The 20,528-nt window shown below is 43.8% G+C and overlaps 1 protein-coding gene across 1 annotated transcript in view; it reads left to right on the plus strand.

Annotated features, from left to right (window-relative positions):
- Window positions 1-7,408: 7,408 nt before the first annotated feature.
- The window catches only part of Hsd17b4 (hydroxysteroid 17-beta dehydrogenase 4), an 81,836-nt gene continuing 68,716 nt past the window's right edge, over window positions 7,409-20,528 (plus strand). Inside the window, exons 1-2 of the mRNA XM_036204869.1 lie at window positions 7,409-7,609; window positions 9,405-9,458. Of these exons, the coding sequence (XP_036060762.1) occupies window positions 7,552-7,609; window positions 9,405-9,458 (112 nt within the window). The 5' untranslated portion in view covers window positions 7,409-7,551. The remainder of the gene's footprint in view (window positions 7,610-9,404; window positions 9,459-20,528) is intronic.

Raw genomic sequence — 20,528 nt, forward strand, 5'->3', positions numbered from 1 at the left:
CCATGGTATTCTTTCTTTCTTTATATCTGAGACAGGGTTTCTCTGTGTGGTTTTGGTGCCTGTCCTGGATCTCGCTCTGTAGAACAGGCTGGCCTCAAACTTATAGAGATCGGCCTGGCTCTGCCTCCCAAGTGCTAGGATTAAAGGTGTGTGCCACCACTGCCTGGCTCTTAAAAGATGTATTTATTTTATGTATATGGTGCTCTATCTACATTACACCTTGCATACCAGAAGAGGGCATCAGGTCCCATCATAGATGGCTGTGAGCTACCATGTGGTTGCTGGGAATTGAACTCAGGACCTCTGGAAGAGCCGCCAATGCTCTTAACTGCTGAGCCATCTCTCAGTCCTATTTATTTATTTATTTATTTATTTATTTATTTATTTATTTATTCATTCATTCATTCATTCATTCATTCATTTATTTATTTATTTATTTATTTATTTATTTATACAGTGTTCTACCTGCATGTGTTCTTGCAGGCCAGAAGAGGGCACCAGAACTCCTTAGGGATGGTTGTGAGCTACCATGTGGTTGCTGGGAATTGAACTCAGGATCTTCGGAAGAGCAGCAGGTGCTCCTAACTGCTGAGTCATCTCTCAGCCCTACTCTTATTCGTTCTTATGTGGTTCACTCAGGGAACATCTCTGACATTCTCCAATCATTGATCATTCCTCTTTGAGGAGAAACATAAAGTATTCGGTCTATCAGAGGGTGGAAAAGTCTCTTCTCTTCTGTTTACTGTGACCAAATCTAAAACATGGTTTAAAGTTTAGAAAAATTTAAATTAAAATCAATTAATGACTGACTCTGGATAAACTAGTTTAAACACATTCTCTGTGGCATCTGCTGCTACTCACCTTTGCACGGATGCTATTTTATGGACAATTTGCAAATAGAAAATTACATTTTAAGGGGCTGGAGGCTTAGCTCAGTGGTAGAGCACATCTAGCTTGTACAAGACTCTGGGTTTAATCCTTAGTGCTTTAAAAAATAATTTTTTATTATGATAATTTGACTCACATAGAAGTTGCTAAATTAGCTGGGCGACGGTAGCACACACCTTTAATCCCAGCACTCTGGAGGCAGAGCCAGGCGGAGCTCTGTGAGTTCGAGACCAGCCTGACCTACAGAGTGAGATCCAGGACAGGCACCAAAACTACATGGAGAAACCCTGTCTCAAAAAACCAAATCAAACCAAACAAAACCAAACCAAACAAAAAAACAAGTTGCTAAATTAGTGCAGAGAATAGATAAATTACAGCAGGCTCGAAGAACTCTTAAGTCTACATACTGATGTAAGATAATTTAGAGGCTAGCTAGATTTGGGCTGAAGCCAAGTGCAGGTGGGTTGAGAACCACTGAGGGAATGAACTAGAATCCTTATTTGTCATGATCTGTATCATACTGACCTTAAGGAAATCTCTAGTTTACTAAATTTTTCCTCTATGCTAGTGTGCATTTATTCTGGAAGACAGAAAAGGGAAAAATCCCACAGGTCATTTATTTACCCTAAATGCACTAAGATATCTTTGTTTCTGTTTTGTTTTGTTTTTGGCAGAGTCTGACTATTCAGTCCTGTCTGGCCTGGAACTCTCTATGTAGACCTGCCAGTGGCCATGCCAGAGGAACAGCATGTGGCAATTGACTTCAGGGCATTGGCCTACCAGCATGCAAGGCACTGATGGGTGGATCTCTGATAGGCAAAGCCCGGAGAACCTTGGCCCCAGAATGGCTCTTGCTACTGCTGTGCCTTCACATGTTTGCCGCTGTCTTTTTTCTCTGGTATCTGGCATGGTGTGAATGGGCTTGGGGCGATCCCCACTGCCCTTAATGTGGTGTGATCATTTCATGGAAATACCCTGTTCTAGTGGGCATTTTTACCTGTGGATTATTATGAAGGTGATTTCCTCCCAAGCTGTCCTGTTTAACTGATGTAATGATTTTATGCAATAATAGTGTTAGTTTAAATAGGATTTTGATGATTGAGGGTCTTTAGTAAATATAGTAAGAGATTATGATAAAGGTTAGCTTAGTGGGAAAACTAATATAGGTCAAAGCAAAGGTGGTGTTGCCCCTCCCCCTGCTAAGGCAGGGGCTGCCAAGGCTAGGAAATAAGAACAAGGAAGTGTCACACAGCTGGTTTCTCCTGAGGAGCCACATAGACTTCAGCTTAGGTTAATGATTAAGAAAAACAACTGAGTTCCCAGAAGCTAGTTTAGCTCAAGTTCTTCTAATATTAATGTTGAGAGATGTGTTCATGGGTTCCGGTGTGCATCAGGGCTAAAACAGAGCTTTAAATATGACTTATGGTTAGATTAAGATGTTTCTGTTAATGGATTTGAGGTAGAAAATCTTGGAAAACAATTTAAAGTGTAGGAAGGCATACTTTCAATAGCTGAGTGAGGGACTCGTTGAGGACAGGGGACAAGGACAATGACAGCCCGGCTATTGCTGGCTAGTATAACTTCCTTGCTAGGATGGGTTGGTGATCATGGGTGATTATTAATTCCTTGGGTCTTTACTAAATATAGTAAGGGATTATTTTATTATTTTGTTATTATTTATTAATAATTTCTGCCTCAGCTTCCTGATGCAACAACTGCTGATGAGTGGGTATGCACCCTGAGGATTTAAAATCGAGCTGACTGGTTGTTTTTCATATATAAAACTTTAGATTTCTTATTCCTTTCAGATTTTTTATAAGATTACCTTTTGAGATAAAGTGATTAATACTTTTTTTGTAACCACAAAATACAGCCTGCCAGTAAAAGAACTGGCTGAGAAAAACACCTTGCTTACTTACACTCTGATAATCTATAACAAGTTGCTTGGGTGTGAATGTATGTAGGTTCTTGGGACAACTTGTTTTTTACCTGTAATGCATAAAATGTTTAATCATGTAAGGGATATGGAAAACATGTTTTTTGCTTGTATTCATTGTAATCATTCACTTAAAAATAAATTGAAATCACATTGTAATTTTTATATTGCTTGAAGGGGTTTGCTGGGGTATATAAGCTCTAAGGGAAAAAAATAAAGTTAGCTAGAAGGAAGACATCAAGAGAGACAAAAGGGAAACATCAGGTATGGTGGTTCCTCAAAATATTGTGCACTCTAATAAACTTATCTGGGGTCAGAGAATAGAACAGCCACAATATTAAACATAGAGGATAGGCAGTGGTAGCACACGCCTTTAATCCTAGCATTCCAGAGGCAGAGATCCACCTGGATATCTGTGAGTTTAAAGCCATACTGGAAACATCTAGGCACAGTGACTCAAATGCCTTTAATCTCAGGAAGTGAGCCTTTAATTCCAGGGAGTGATGGCAGAAAGCAGAAAAAATATATAAGGCATGAGGACCAGAAACTAGAAGCATTTGGCTGGTTAAGCTTTTAGGCTTTTGAGCAGTGGTTCAGCTGAGATTCATTTAGATGAGGACAGAGAGGCTTCCAGTCTGAGGAAACAGGATCAGCTGAGGAATTGGTGAGGTGAGGTGGCTGTGGCTTGTTCTACTTCTCTGATCTTCCAGCATTCACCCCAATACCTGGCCTCCGGTTTGATTTTATTAATAAGACCGTTTAAGATTCCTGCTACAATCAGGGTAGAAGAACAGAACAGAAAAGAAATAGAGTGGAACTAACAATAGTAAAAATAATAAAATGAAGAATTAAGCTGTGGCCCTCAGAAAAGCCCTTGTGTGTCTATCGGTCTGTCCAATAGTTCGTCTGCTCTGCATCTCCTCTTCAGTTTCTCTGACCTGTGGAAGCCTTGCCATTCATCAGTTCCCTAGGGGAGGGAGATCCTGACACGTTGGAGATGTGTGTGTGTGTGTGTGTGTGTGTGTGTGTGTGTGTGTGTGTGTGTGTGTTTCCCTTTTTCACTGGGCCCAGAGAATTAAGTTTTACTCCTTCAGATAGAAAAGTCAAGCTGAATGATTAGTCTGCTGACCGTTGGATCCACCTCCAACCCTGAGGCTGGTTCTCATGGCAGTGGTATAGACCAGACTGGCCTTGAACACATAAAGACCCACCTGCTTCTGTCTTTGAAGAGCTGGGATTAAAGGCATGTGCCACCAAGACTGGACCAATGTGCTTTTAATTAGTAAATATAAATCTCTTTTTCTTCTAGGACTCTAGGCAAGACAAGACAATTATATACACATATACACATTATACAATTATATACAATATATACACATATAAAATTATATACACATATTTATAGATAAATCCATAGTTATGTTGCAAATCTCTTTGAAGCACATTAAATCAGATCCCTCCTTCTACTTATAATTTCTAAATATGTAATTATTCACATTCTAAACACATTTATTTGAAGACTTACTTTGTCACCTGCTTTTACCCGTTTCTTCTGTTGGCCGTGGTCCAGGACAAGCTAGAAATATCCAGAGCTCCGTTTTAAGATTGAGATTGGCTAGTGGAATACCAAGGAAATTTACAAGACAAGAAGATCACAGCTGACATTCTGCAGTGGTGACTTGAGACCTGAGCTAACCCAAACACCTGTGGGAAGACATTGCCAGCTGGTCAGAGGTTGCAGCTTTCCCATGGCCTAGCAGCTTATCTTAATAAGCTTCCTCCCTCCAGAACTTTCTGCCTCTACCTGCCCTTATCTGGAGAACGTCCCTGGGTCTTATCTGAAAGTTGTGTCTAAAACCAGAGACCCGATTCATCTTTACCTTGACTCTTGGCACAGATCTCTGCTAAGACTTTGTGCTAGGGACTCTGTTATAGGACCCTACTACCACAAACTAAGTCTTGTGATAGGAGTGTGCCACTTAATGCAAATTAGGGTTTGTCCCCAAGCTCCCCAATCCGGTATATTCCTTATATTCTGGAATAAAATTGAGCTGATTCACCAAAATCTGTCTCCAGGAGGGCTGTGTCTGTTCGTGCTCATAGGCGGCCAATGCTTTCTGCCGCCCTATCTACCTCTTTCCCCTCTCGACCTGGTGGCCAACAGGACTGGGGCTGGGGTCGGGGGAGACCCCCCCAAACACGATACACATAACCAAGTATTCCCCCTTTGAGCTAGCTTGAGGAAGTTTGGCTCCTCATTGTCACTGTAGAGGCTTCCCCAGAGTGGCTCAGGACCACAAAACCCACACTGTTACAGAGTCGTCACTGAGCTCATGCCAGAGTCAGGTTCTCGATTCCCTACAGCTAGACTAATCTTTATATTTTAGCTTAAGCTTCTCTTTTAAAATGCTCGCACACTGGGCTGTATGTGGTCAGTAAGGAAAGCAGAAAACCCAGCTAGGCACAGGACAGACATGCCTTCCGGGCAGAGGTGGCCTCTACTCTCATGATTGGAAGCCACTGCGCCGGAGAAAAGGTCCTAAGGTCCCTAGCCCTTGGCATACCGTACTTCCTCCCTGCTTCCCAGCTTACCCACTGTCTGTGGGTGCTGGGCATAAAGCAGAGCCTGGAGCTGGGTAGGCAAGTGTCACTGGCTCCATACCCTGCCCCTCTCCCTCCTGACTTTCTCCATTGGCTCTGCTTTTCTATTCAGGATTGTGCATAAAATAGTGTGTTCACAGTCTGAGGGAAGGAGGCTGGCTTTACCGATGGAGAAAGGCTTGAAAATAGCAGAACAGAAAGCAAAGTGGATTGGTAATTTCAAAATTATTTTCCTTGCGAGGAAAATATAGGAGTCAGGGCAATGGGCAAATAAGATGTTACTTAGCATCGTGTTACTTTATTTTATGTAGATTAAGCTGGAGAGAAGCTCATTACCTTGGCAATTGAAACTTGCCTGTTTGGAAAATTTGGCCGTTAGCTGGCTAATTTTTTTTCACGGGCTAAAAATCTTAAAAAAAATAAAAAAATTATGTTGAACCCAGGATCTCATTCATGCCAGGGAAACTTTCCACCACGGAGCTGCATTCCCCCACCCACCCTTTATCTTGAGTCTGGTATGCTCTCTGAGCTGGTCTGTTTCAGTGAACAGGGGGATTCAAGGATCAAATTCGATAAGCAGATTTGGACCGTTGGCTGTGAGAACTGGCTTGAGCTTTGAGCTGTCAGTGAAAGGCCGTGAACTTCGGAGTTGAAGGTGTGGGTGAGGCGGGCAGCTTCTCCTCTTGCTCGGCTGGAGCACTGAAGCCACATCCCCAGATCTCAGAGCTAAAGTGATTGGCTAGGTACCTACCCCAGATTCTTCACTCCCTTTCTTGAAACACAACTGCCTAAAACGGAGGCCATATTCTCTTTCAGGAGCGGCTCTTGCCATTATTTGTTTTGATGACAGAGCCACCAGGGCATAGCTTGTCAAGGCAGAGTGTGCCTTGCTTTTTCCTCACGTCCTATGGCCCAGAAAGACCTATTCACGCCATTCGAAATGCACCCAAATTTTTCCTCTTCAACATTTCCCTTTCTGTCCTCTTTTATCTCTTCCCAGGTCTTTTAGACATTTTTGCCCATCTCTCCTCAGCCCTCCTTAAAAGGACAAAGTGACCTTTCCGTAAGTAAGTGTATTCTACCCACCCTCCGGAGTAATCCTGCTCAGAACCATTTTCTGCATGAAATTCATACACTTAAATATGATCTAACTAGCTTTGTTTAGTTTTGTGGCTCCATTCTCTTCCTGTTCCAACCTAGTTAGCACCTCCCCTCCGATAATGCTCCCCCACCCCAATTTAAACACTTCTGCTTCACTTCCTTGGGACGGCCTTTCTTTTTTCTTTTTCTCTTCATGGTTGCATAGTGTTCCTTTATGTTGCCACTACCTATCAGCACACCTACACACTTTTCTCACAAATCCTGTCAGGCTGCAATGCTATTGAAAGTTAAGTAGCACACATCTATAGCCTTTTTTGCTCATCTGTAAGTTCGTTTCTAAGACCTGATTGCTCAATATTTGTTAAATAAATGACTGACATTGTATGGCTGTTCTCAACATGTAAATACTAAACTCATTTAGCCGCACTTATTTATTTATTTATTTATTTTTTGGTCCACTGTGTCTGTTTGGGAAGGCAGGTGTGTGTGTGTGTGTGTGTGTGTTCAGGATTCTGAGTTTTGACAGTTTCAGAATGATTTTCATATAGTAGATCCAGGGGATACACTCTGAGAAGTGTTGATCACTGCTGCAAAGGATAACTCTCTTTTTTAGAAGCTATGTCAAAAAGCCTCTCCAGAATGGAAGCCAAGTGCTATTTATGTAGGTCAGTGGCTGAACTCAGATCACGTTGTTGAGTGAATGACGAAGCTATAGGGAGATATATGCAAGGAGAGTGCGGAACCAGCCATTTCACCACACAGATCTTGGCAGCCCTCTCTTCTAAAAGAATTTCCAAGCCAATTCTCTTGGACAAATTTTCTCACGAAGTGGAATCGTCCTGCACTACATTTCCCAGGATGCCAAGCCAGGCCCCCACGCAGGCGCACTTGGAAACAGACTCCAATTTCCTGAAACCGAAGGTCGCTTGCTGGTGTCCCGCCCCTTCTCTCCCGGCTCGCCGTCCTGGTCTCGCCGAGCAGTACCAAGGGGCACTGCCAGGGTGTGCGTGGTGCAGGCTAGACTCATGGCTTCGCCGCTGAGGTTCGACGGGCGTGTGGTCCTGGTCACCGGCGCCGGGGGAGGTGAGCCTCGCGCCGGGCCGGCTGTCCCGATGGCAGAGTTGCGGCGTGCAGCTGCGGGCTGCGGAGCTCGTGCTGGATTGAGAGCGACCGGGGTGGGCCGGGCACGCAGGGTCACTGGGCACCCTGGGACACTGGCCATGCAGGCAGGTGCTCCGGAGTCCCCAGCCGCGAGGGAGCTTCCAGGGCCCACGGCTTTCCCAGGGGAGATGTCAGCAGGGTTGCTTGGTGCACAACTGGGTAAAAGTTCCTCCCCTCTCCAGAGTGGGCATGGACTGTGAGTTTTGCTGCCTTTGGACGCTTAGGCCTCTGTCATGTCACATGTGGGCTTAAAAAGACTTCTTGGACCTGGCGTTCCACCCATGGGACTGAGATGCCAGCCCCTTGACTTTGAAAGGTCGGTCGTTGAGTGTTTGTTTTCCTCTGTCTCATGAGTCAAGTTCTTGAGAGGGCCGCACATCAAAGTTCACCGGGAATTGTGGCAAAGGTCTCACACTCACTTGTGTGAAAGGGCAAGAGATGATACGGGGATAAGGTGAGGGGACAGGAGAACTTGAGAGCAAAGGCATTTCTGCAGTGAGCCAGCCAGTGGGAAAGCTGCCAATCTTTTATTTCAATATAAGAGAACTGCAATTGAAGCAAAGCTAATTTTTAAGGGACAGGAAATTAAACAACTCACACTCAGGTAGATGTTTTGCAGTGAAATTTCTCGATTAGTTTCACCCTAGTGAGTGGCCTCCAACCTCCAAGGGTAGGGCATTGACTTTATGGACCTTTGGTCTCTCGCTCTTATACTTAAAGGGGCTCTCATGCACCAATCGTTACTATCGAGACAGGGCCTCATCTATCCCAAGCCGTCTTTAAACTCCTGATCTTCCTCCATCTCCCAGGGGCTGTCATTACCCATGTCTGCCACCAACACTGGGAAAAGTCTGATTAATTTATCCATTTTGATTTATTTGTATATATATTTATCAATTTACCCCAAACATAAATTTCCTATTAAGCTTCTCCACTTAGCAATGAAGTGTATCAACTAAAATTGAGGAAAAAAGTTAAAGAAGTTTAAGCCAGACAAAAATCTTCCATCCCTGGTTGCTAGCCTCCCTGGTCAATTCCCAAAGCTCATTTCTACTTGCCAGTCTCAGGTATTCAGAGTTAAAATGATTTGCAGTTGACAGCAGCAGGTTCAAGGTTCAGCACAGGTTCTAGAAATCACTAGATAGTTTAGAACAGGAAAGAATTCAGCAGAAGCATTTGGGTTTGTGATGGGGTTTTGGAAGTCACCCCTTTGATCTGTCATTGGATCCCTGCAATAGTCTTAAGTGGCCTAGGACATCAAGGACCTGAAAGTATGGAAGCTGCCATTCAAGGATTAGGAGACCAGATCAAGTAGTTACTTCTTCAGACCCGGTTTGTAAATATGAGGATATTTCAAGAAAAGTAGCTTCTTAAGCAGCAAATGCCAGATCCCTGGTAACGCGGTATCTTTGTCGTTTCTACTTTTAAACTTTCACGAACATTCACCTAGTGATGGACTCCAGTTCACACTTGGCATCTAGCAGCCGGGGAGGATGCTAGGGAATGGTGGGGAAAATAGATGGGAAAATATGGTTCTAACTTTTCTAACTTTTGCAGCCAGAAGGAGGGCGGACAGGATGTTGAGAGTACCAGGGAAGATGGTGCCTGCTATTGTAACTTAATTGATGACTTGTTATTTTAAAATGGAGATCAAGTTTCATGAACTAAAATAGTCGTACTGACATTTCCCAACCTTCTCTTTGTTTTGTTTGACTAGGATTGGGCCGAGCTTATGCCCTGGCTTTTGCAGAAAGAGGAGCATTAGTTGTTGGTAAGTTGTGGTTTTCTTTTAAATTAGTAGTCGTCATCAAAAACACAGTTTTCACAAGTGTCCTTTGTCCTCCTAGTGCGTAATTAATTAAGGTTTAATTTCAGAGTTTTTGCTTCTGTCAGAGAATTCTTTAGTTTAAGGCTAACTTTTTTTTTTTTTCCTTTTTAAAAGTTGCCTATTTATTTATTTAAAAACACTGGTTGGCTGAGATTACAGGTACCCATCACCATGCCCGGCTTAACTCACTTTCTAAAGTAAACTACTTTCGTAGACTTTTTTATTTACAAGATTTGATAAAGAGTTATAGACATTGATTCTTGGCTTTAATCTTGTGGGCTCTTACTTTTTGAGGTAGGAGCTCATCCCCCACAGGAGATGAAAAGAGAAGCCCTTGGTAAATACCTTGGTAAAAGTAAATCATTAAAGTTGGAAGTTTGGAGTCAGGAGGCCATAACTATGAGTTATCTATCTCTTAAAAACAATTTCAATGGAAACTTTTTTAAAACTTACAAAATTGAATCCTGATGTCAACTGTGTGAGTGTTAATTCAATGATGGGGTGGAGACTGATGGAAAGGTGAGCTCTTGTAGACCACTGAAGGATTTAGTAACCTGCATAGTTAGCGTTGGCCTTGTGTGTTTGTCCACAGTTGGGAATGAATGAGTGCTAGACCTGGGGTATATTCAGAGCAGATGATCTGCCCTGATGATTTGTTGAAGCATATTTCCTAGGATAAAACTGTTGGCTGGCAGTGGCCTCCTGAACGTGGACACTGTAATATTTGGCAAGGCTGTGTATTTCAGTCTCTCTTTGACAGGTCTTCTTGAGGATGTTCCATGGCCAGGCCTGGAGACACATGCTGTTACTATTTTTTCTTTCTTCACGTGCTGTGAAGTTCTTACCCTAGAATATTTCTGTTTGCAAAGAGGCCATTTTGGTCATTGGTGCTTTTATTGTTGACATGATCTTTTCTGGAGGAGGGGTTGCACGAGTCCCTCCACCCACTTTTGTTTTAACTAAGAAGTGAACATAGTATATAAACTTGTTTCAAGCCAGGGGTCATGGGGATCCTTGTAATCCTAGTACTTAGGAGGTGGAGACAGGAGGATCAGAAAGAAGTTCAAGGCCAGCCTTGGCTACATAGTGAGTTCAAGGCCAGCCTAAGCTACATGAGACACTCTCAGAAACAAAAACAACCCAAAACAAACAAGCAAACAGTCCCCCCAAAACCAAAACCCTAAACCCCAGAACAGCAAACCAAACACACACAATTGCATAGACACCTCCCACATCACCAGTCTTTTTTCATAAATAATTTCACAGCAGGCAAGCTTGGGCTCTACAGTCAAGCTCTTTCTTAGAGTATTAAAGGAAACAAACCATGGTGTTGTAAGAGCATACGTCAGTTCTTGTTTTCCTGTAACCTTTGAGTATGTCAAATTCAGACGGTGAGTGTTTGAGTTCAAAGGCGAGATCAAATATACAAAGACAGCGTGTCTGTTCATTCTCATTGCCTTGGGATGGTTGTTGTGGTATTGCGAAAAGTCCTAGGTGAAAGTTCAAGAAGGCAGAATTCAAGTATTTGCTGAACATGGCAGAAACTGTTTTAGTTAGGTGTTAAAGGGCAGGATTCAGTCTTTGTGAAGCTGTAGACAGACAGACAGATACATACACACACACACACACACACACACACACACACACACACACCCAGAGTAACTATCTTTCTGCCTCAGCTTTCCAAATGCTGGGGTTACAGGTGTGCACCACCACTACAGTGGACCTTTTTGATCCTTTTCATCCTTGACTTTCCTGAGAATGTTGTGGGCCACCAAGGCATTTTGTTCCCCTCTAATCAATACTGTGCTCTTCTTCAGCATTAAAAACAAAAAGCATAGCTATCTTGCTTCAAGGTCTCAAGGTTGCAATGTAGAATGCTAACCTTTTTGTTAATTGTTTTTGTTCATTGTGATGATTCAGCTTATCTTGTTTCCGGAAGATTGACCAATCGTATAGTCTGTAATTGGCTCAGTAAGAAGTGTAAGACCTCAAGAAGTAAAGTAGCTTGTCTCCTATCTAAATCATCTTATGCTAGATTATAATGAATTTACAGTTTCACATTGTAATGGCTTGTCATGATAGACAGATACCCCTTCCTTATATGACCATTCAGCTGTTCCTGTACTGTGATCCCAGATGACAAATCAGCTCTTACCTGGAGCATTGCTATTGGGTCAGAGGGGACATAATGCTATGTGCCAGATAGTTTATGTCAACTTGGCAAAGCTAAAGTCATCTGAGAGGAGGGAACCTCAATTAAGAGAACGCCTCCATAGGAACCAGCTGTAGGAAAGCCTGTAAGGCATTTTCTTAATCAGTGACTGATTGTGGGTGGTGCTGTCCCTGGGCTGGTGGTCCTGGGTTCCATAAGAAAGCAGGCTGAGCAAGCCATGAGGAGCAAAGCAGTAGGCATCACTTCTCCATGGCCTCTGCATCAGTGCCTGCCTCCTGCCTTGTTTGAGTTCCTGTGCTGACTTCCGTTGATGATGGACTATGATGTGTAAGGGAAAACCAAGTAACCCCTCACTCTACCCGCCTTGCTTTTGGTCATGGTGTTTCATCACGGCATTAGAAACCCTAAGACATGCTGGATCTATGTGGTGGTCGGCTCTAGAAACTCCTCCTCAGAAGTGGCTTGGTGACTTCCCCTCCTGTTTTTGTGACAAAATCCTTTAGCCAAGCATGAAGCTAAGGGCATAATTTAAGATATGCTCTAAGTTCATGATAATACAAATGCTGCACTTTATATCCCACAATATAAAGTATTATGGGATATTTAAATTTGGGCATAAGATTTTCTTTTGTTTTAACTAAGATACAAGCTTCATTTGAAACCTCCTATCAGGCCCCATGTTACCAGTATCACACACCTGTAATCCAGTGCATGGGATTTACACTCTAACAATCTGAATTTGGTTTTGCATAAATTACAGATTTCAGTAAAGGTTTGCACATGTCTGAGGTAGGTGCTGGGAACTGAGCAGATGAGCTGTACCCAGTTCCCTCAGTAATGCTTTATCTTGAGAGCATGAACACACGACACATGGAGGTCTTCTAGCAGGAACTTCAGGTGGAAAGTCAGAAAGTTTTGTCCTCTGGAACTGAGGGAGTAGCATCTTGGACAAGTGAAGTTACACTCTTATGAAGTAAGATGGACATGACTTCTTTTCTGTGCTGCACTTACACAATAATGGGTGAAGCATATCTTAATTCCTGTTGGCTACAGTCAGAGTGTTTATACCCTTGTGTGATCCTGACAGCTGGGAGATAAGTCAACGAGGAAAATCCATTGATTGACCTTGAAACCAGGTGAAAGTTCAAATCTTGCCTTGATTGCCTAATTACATGAGCTCTTTATAGCTGCTTTTCCCAGTTTGTAGGATTACAGTGAGATTAAATTATATGAAACATTGAAGACCTCCATAGAAGATAAAGGAACCAGCATTACACCTGAGTACTGAGTATATACATTGTGTGCCAGAACTGGACTGAATTCATAAGTCCACATGAAATCTTGTAAAAGAATGGATTTTAAAAAGTTTTTTTGATCCCCTCTCTCTCTCTCTCTCTCTCTCTCTCTCTCTCTCTCTCTCTCTCTCTGTGTGTGTGTGTGTGTGTGTGTGTGTGTGTGTGTGTGTGTGTGTTCAGTGGTGTATGTGTGGAGGTCAGAGGACACCTTTCAGGACTTGGTTCTCTTCTTCTACCATGTAGATAGGTTTTGGGGATTAGACTCAGATCATCAGGCACGGCAGCACATGAGCTAACTCACTAGCTTGAAGCTGAGATCTTGTTCCCTTAGTGTTATTGGGGAGTCTTGTCTTCCTCCAACCTTCAGCAACTGCCACAGCAGCAGTCTTGGTTCTTGGGTTGATGACAAAGAATTCAGAGAGAAGTAGGTAAGGTAGGTAAGGTAAGGTAGGTAAACCCAGAGTGTTTCTAATAGCAGTAAAGTAAAATTGCACTCTTTTAAAAACTCATTTATCGTACATGTTATGGGTGTTTTGTCTGCTTACATCATTCACCATGTGTGTGCCTGGTGCTCAGGAACTACAGTTACAGAGGGTTTTAGAACTGACCTGTATGTGGGTGCTGGGAATCGAACTTGGGTCCTCTGGAAGAATAGGGAGTGGTTTTAACCATTCAGCTATCCCATCTGTCCTGTAATTACACTCTTGAGGCTAGAGTGGACTGAGTGTGGCAATGTTTCTCTCTCTTTGTGGGGTCTGAACATATATACCAGTCTTCCGTTTCTCTCCCTTGGCCCAGCAGGGAATTGGGCAGGATTTTTGGAAGACCCATTTACTCACAATTTATTCTGTTATTAGGTGTGTGAGGTATAAGGTTATGTATGAGGGTTTAACTACCCAAAGATTATCTCAAAATGGCAAAGGCGTAGGGCGCATGCCTTGTGGGACGGTGGGAACTAATTGGACCATTGTCCTGTTTACTAATAGCTGGTGGGCAACCTTGGCGGTTGGAGGCCCAGTAGAAAGCCTATTTTCTTTCTTTTTTCTTTTCCATACTCATTAGCCCACAGATTCCACATGTGTACCCGAACAGGAGGAGGCAGCCCAGTGCCCTTATTAAAACCTGTCTCCTCGGAATACTTAAAGAAAAATGCATTGGGCGGTGGTGGTGGTGGCGCACACCTGTAATCCCAGCACTCGGGAGGCAGAGGCAGGTGGATCTCTGTGAGTTCCAGGCCAGCCTTCTACAAAGTGAGTTCCAGGACAGGCTCCAAAGCTACAGAGAAACCCTGTCTCGAAAAACCAAAAAAAAAAAAAAAAAAAAAAAGAAAAATGCCTGCTTTAGGCATCCGTATTCTCTGCAAGTGTAAACAGTGCTTTGTTTGGTAATCCAGAGTGTGCGTTGACTGAGCAAGTGAAACATAGACTTAGCATCAGTTGGAGCCGTTTGTTTACCCTAGAGTGATTTATTGAGTGCCTGTTATGAAGAGCGCATCATCTGCTAGACAGAGCACTCACTGTAGTGGGAGCTGTGTAGGATTTTAGGGGCCCTACTTTTTTTTTTTTTTTAATTGAAATGAGATCTTGTTGTATAGTGTAGGTTGGCTTTGAACTTGTGAATCTCCTACCTTAGCCTCATTCCTGCTGGGAGTGTAGGCATGTGCAGCTATGCCTGGTAGCCCCTACTTTTAGGAAGCTTAGGCTGTACTAAGACGGCAGTAAAAAGATACAGAATAGTATTATATGTGAAAAGAACATAAATAATGATAGATGCTAGGAGGGGAAAAAGTGATGAGTGGTCGGGATAGAAAATGCTAAGAGAGGACTTTGAGCAGAGACCTCCCAGAAGTGGATTGTGAAGGAGTGACCTGGAGAGCTGAGGTTCAAGAGTCTCTGCCAGAGACGCCAGCTGGCACCGAGGCCCTGAGCTGGGGACAGGCGTGATGTGTTTTAAAGTTAGCAAGGGGGTCGGTGTGGCTGGACTTGGTGGAGCCACTGAAGGGGGTGAAAGTTAGAGATGAGAGGCAGGAGGTTGGACCGGTTGGCTTTTGCCCTGATTTGGATGGTGAAAGAGTAGAGAGTGTGAGTGGAGGAGCAAGGTGACCTGGTGTAGGGGGTCAGTGTTTTATTTGGTTATTGATTGAGGACTAGATGACCCAGACCACCAGTGGAAGGTGACCTGGTTGGTGTAGGGGTCAGTGTTTTATTTGGTTATTGATTGAGGACTAGATGACCCAGACCACCAGTGGAAGGTGACCTGGGGTAGGGGGTCAGTGTTTTATTTGGTTATTGATTGAGGACTAGATGACCCAGACCACCAGTGGAAGGTGACCTGGGGAAGGGGGTCAGTGTTTTATTTGGTTATTGATTGATTGAGGACTAGATGACCTAGACTACCAGTGGAAGGTGACCTGGTGTAGGGGTCAGTGTTTTATTTGGTTATTGATTGAGGACTAGATGACCCAGACCACCAGTGGAAGGTGACCTGGTTGGTGTAGGGGTCAGTGTTTTATTTGGTTATTGATTGAGGACTAGATGGACCCAGACCACCAGTGGAAGGTGACCTGGGGTAGGGGGTCAGTGTTTTATTTGGTTATTGATTGATTGAGGACTAGATGACCCAGACCACCAGTGGAAGGTGACCTGGTGTAGGGGTCAGTGTTTTATTTGGCTATTGATTGAGGACTAGATGACCCAGACCATGAGTGGAAGGGAAATGGAGGGTCGTGATGGCGGGGTACATGGCTTGGTTGTTTTCGAATATGCTTTGTAATTTTTTTAAAATGAAGATAAGTGTAAGCGAAGAGGCTAGCCAGAGCCTATTGCAGTAATCCACTGTGTAGGATTTGGGTGTCCGCTGAGGCTTCATGTGGGAAAGTGTGTGTGTGTGTGTGTGTGTGTGTGTGTGTGTGTGTGTGTGTGTGTGTTGTATGCATGAAGATGGTGAAGTCTAGTCTGATAAAGATGTTTTGAGGTGGGATCTCTGGAGGAGATTAGGCTTCAGTAGACCTTCTGTGCACTGCCCGTGAAATCTGCTGGTTTTCTGAGGAAAGAGAAGAGCCAGGGAGAAACACTGGTTCCGCCTCTTGTCATGTGGTCGGTCATGTGGTGTTAACTCTGTCATGTCCCGGCCCCCATGTGTACCTACTACAGGTCAGCCTCGGGTACCATTCATCAGGAGCTGGCTCTTACTGGCTTGGAGCTCACTCATTTGGTCAGGCTAGCAAGCTCCAGGTATGCTCTGTCTCTGCTCTCCCAGCCCCGGGATTGAGTGCACCACCATACGCAGTTCTTTCATGTGGGTTCTGGGGATTAAACTCAGGGCCTCATGCTTGCAAGGCAAGTCATTTACCGACTGAGCTATATGCCAAGCTATATCCCTCTCCCCTCTTGGAGACAAGAGCTCATGTAGCCCAGGTTGACCTTGAACTCCATATGTTAACAGAGATGACCTTGAACTTCTGGACTTCCTGCCTCCACCTCCCAAGTGCTGCAATTGCAAGTGTGTGCCTCCTTGCCTAGTTTTTGTGGTACAGGTGCTCTAACCCAGGGCTTTGGGCATGCTAGCAAGCATTGTACTAATGCAGCTATAGCCCCGGCCCCTAAACCTCTTGTTTCTATATAAAACAACCTGCTTCAGGTAGTTAGCTAAGGTATGGAAAAGCACATCATAAATCCATGCAAGAAGTGGTAGTGCCTTTGGAAGCATGATAGGAATGGAGGTTAAACTCTGGGTATGTTTTGAAGGTAGGTGAGGTGGGGTTTGTTGAATGCTTATATGTGAATTGTAAGGGAAATCAAAGTTAAGGATGATTTCAAGGTTTTTGAGTTGAGCATCTGAAGAATTAAGTGTGTCCGTTTCCTAAGTCTGGGAGGAAAGAGCCGACAGGCAGACAGGAGACATTTCTGTTCGATTTGCTGTAGGCAGCATTCAGGGGCAGGTTGAAAACATATTTCCCTTCTTTATTTTCCTCCTCTTCTCTCTCTGTCACTGCCACATGTAGCCCAGGCTGGCCTAGAATTCAATCTGTGGTCAAGGATAGCCTTCAACTCTTGATCCTCCTGCCTCTGCCTCTTGAGTGGCTAGTCTCCGTTACATATCCACTCTTGGTCTCTGACAGGTCAGGTCCCAAACAGAAAACAGAATATTAGATGTAGTGCTCAAATCGGCTGGTGCTGCCCTGTGTTCCTCCTCTGACACGTAATCAGAGCATTCTCCTGTACAGGGAGTGTTTAAAACCAGGGCTCTGATTACGAACTGAGTACAGACGAACAGGAAAAGAGGTCCAAGGATCAGTCTTCATCTTTCACTTCCAGTTTTCTTCTCCTTTAAGGAAATGTTGGCCTCCTTGGTGAGGCAAAGGAAATCAATTTGAGGGACTGCTGAGGCTTGACTACTGGTGTTGAAACTGATACCAACTGTGCTGAGCTGTGGCGTTTTGAAGGGGATTAAGCAGGCATGTCAAGGGATCAGGGCGGAAGGAGCTCTCCCTTGGACTCCAGGCCCTTTTGTCCTGTAGGCCTCAGCCTTCTTCCCCTCTGGACGATGCAGCCACAAGGCACCGTTGAGGACACAGAACTGTAGAGGGAAAAGGCCTTGACACACAGAGAAGCGGAGGAGCCAGGGGAATTTCACCTCTTCAGTGGGACGAGGTGGAGGGCTGCTTTCCTGGGATGCAGGAGTGATGTGGTTTACAACCTGGTGACCCTGCTGTCTGATGGGTCAGGGTCCACTGTATCTCCCAGAATCTGTTTTTACTGAATCCCAGACCCTTCCCCCTAAAGCTTGAGCATTGCGTTTAGTCCATACAGCCCATCCTTATGAGAGATGTCGTTTGTACTTTACTACTAAGTGACTTCTGTGTTATCTTAGGGCCAGGCCCTAAGAATGACCTCAGTCATTCTCCCTAGACCCTTATCTGGATCACTGTCCTGTAAGTCACCGAGAGACCATCTTACAGATGAAGCGATATGTACTTTGTAAAGAGCTCCAATGTAATCATGTCTTAAGCTTTGCTGTACTTACAGGGCTGAGTTAATGGTTATCTGAATACTACCCCTCACCTCCCCCCCCCATCCCCAAATTATGCTGTGCTTAAGTATGGCCAATGTAAAATGATCTGGACCAGATTCTAGAAGTCCTGGTCCAGCACCACTTACAGTAACATCGGGTTGAGTTCATTCTTACTTCACTCTGATGGTTTTTCCCTGTCTGCTGTAAAGCCTGCAGGGGAACCCCCGACAGAGGACAGCCCTCAGGTAATTTCGGGGCCACAACTATTCAATCGGTAGTGTTGGGTCTGAGCAGTACCAGTTGAGTCAAGTCAAGAAGCTAGTCCAGGATTTTGCTTTCTGAGTGGCTCTTCACTTCTGAGCCCTGCACACATTTAGATACATTTGTAGCCATTCTAGAAAAGACTCTTCCTGAGCCAAGATGTGGGTAGGTCTTTCTATCAAACAGTAGGAACAATGTGATAGCCAGCACGGTTTTTCCCTCTGTTCCCTGGCAGTCATGTAGCTTAAGATGAAGCTGGACAAGGTCCTCAGCAAACACTGGCTATGCCTTGTAGAAACTGGTTTTCTCTAACATAAATATGTGTGAATCTCTCTCTCTCTGTCTCTCTGTCTCTGTCTCTGTCACACACACACACACACACACACACACACACACACACACCATGTTAATTTTTTTCTCTCTTTTGAAACAGATATTATTGTCAGATAACTTAGTTTGCCCTTGAACCCCTGATCATCTTGCCTCCACTCCTAAGTGCTGGGGTTATAGATATTTTATATTGGAGACCAGTGAGATTGCTCAGCAGGTTAAGGCCCTTGCAGAGAAGCCTTCTGACTGAGTTCCTTCCCCAGGACCTATGTGGTGGAAGGAGAGAACTAACTCTTTGCTTTCAACCTCTATGTGAGTCCCGTGGCACCTGTGTGGCCCCCAAATGCAGACACTTAAAAATTCTTTTTGGTAGTAATCAGGACATAAATATAAGAAAAAAAATCCACTGGGACCAAGCTATTGTAAAGTTAATCAAATGTTTTTTTTTTTTTTTTTTCTTTTTTCTCCTTGTGCTGGGAATTGAACTTAGAATTTTATGCATGCTGGGGAAGAGCTATATCCCCAGCCCCAAAGTAATTTTTTTTAAAACAATTTTTCAAATTATATTATTATTATTGGTGTGTGTGTGTGTGTGTGTGTATGTAAGTGTATGTATATGTATATGGAGGGTGGGATGTGCACGCCATAATGTACATGTAACATTCAGAAGACAGCTTGTAGGAGTCAGTTCTCTACTTCCCTCATGGGAGTCCTGGGGATTGAACCTAGGTCATCAGGCTTGGTATAATCTCCTTTACCCATTGAGTCATCTAGCTGGCTTTCATCTCCGTTGTCAGAGGAACTGGATATGACTCGGTGACAAATCCTTTGAATGTTACATGAGTGTGGAAATGTGTATATTAGGCAGTACTCTTTAAATTAAACCAGCATTACTCTTGGTGGGTGGGTGGAGAGTTAGAAGAAATTGCTCTATAAACTATATATATGAACTATAGTGGAAAGATTAATGAAAGCACCGGTCAGCCTAGATTATATGGCATCTATGTGTGTGGTCCAGGGGCATTTCAGAGTCTGTTGATCCATGAACTTCCAATACAGCTGTTGTTTACTGAAACTCTGAGAGTAGATTTTTAGGAGAACCTGCCCCCAACCCAACCCAACCAATCAGAACAGAACAGTCCTTCACAGGCTGCCCAGCTAGCTCACCGATGTATTTAAAATGACAAGAAAAGGGAAAAGAATCTGTCTAAGAAACTAAACCAAAGACCTTCCAGGTGTGAGCTGATTCTTTGTTTTTTTTCTTCTTTTTTCTTTTGAGACAGGATCTGATGTAGCCCAGGCTGGCCTAGAAATCACTGTGTAGCGAAGGATGACTTCATAACTCTTGACCCGCTTCCCTCTGTCTCCCGCACATGCTGGGACACCTGGCCTTTGAAAGGGATTTTTAAAGGGAGAATTTACAAATCTATCCCACTTTAGAAACTGGTGATGGTTCCAGCTGAGAATATTCTCCGCCTTCATGATCTTCCCACATAGGCTATTAACCCGAGGGGAGTGGCTGCTTTCTCCTTTTCTCCATATCTTCCTCAAGCGAACATGCTTGCTTTGCTTGGTAGAAGTGATTATTCCTTTGAAGGCCAAGTAGCTTGGGGGTGATAGTTAGAGCACAGTGCCGTTGCAGTAGGAAGTCCTGGCTCGAGACTAAGTTTTGCACATATGAGTCTGAGTTAAAGTGTAAACTGTGTCTTCATCATTGAACACAGGAGCAGTTATTATTGAGAACTCTTGAAGAACCGTGGACAATAGATGCATCAGTGTATAATTGGTAAAAGATGGGATACATACGTAAATAGAAACTACTTGGCTTGTTACTATTGCATACGGAACTTTGAGCATGCATTGGAGTGGCTTGCTGTATAGCATGGGTACCATCAGTTCTTTTCAGATTTGATTACAAATAAACTTGTAAATCATTGC

Source organism: Onychomys torridus, chromosome 13 (assembly GCF_903995425.1).
Source record: "Onychomys torridus chromosome 13, mOncTor1.1, whole genome shotgun sequence".
NCBI classification, from domain to species: domain Eukaryota; kingdom Metazoa; phylum Chordata; class Mammalia; order Rodentia; family Cricetidae; genus Onychomys; species Onychomys torridus.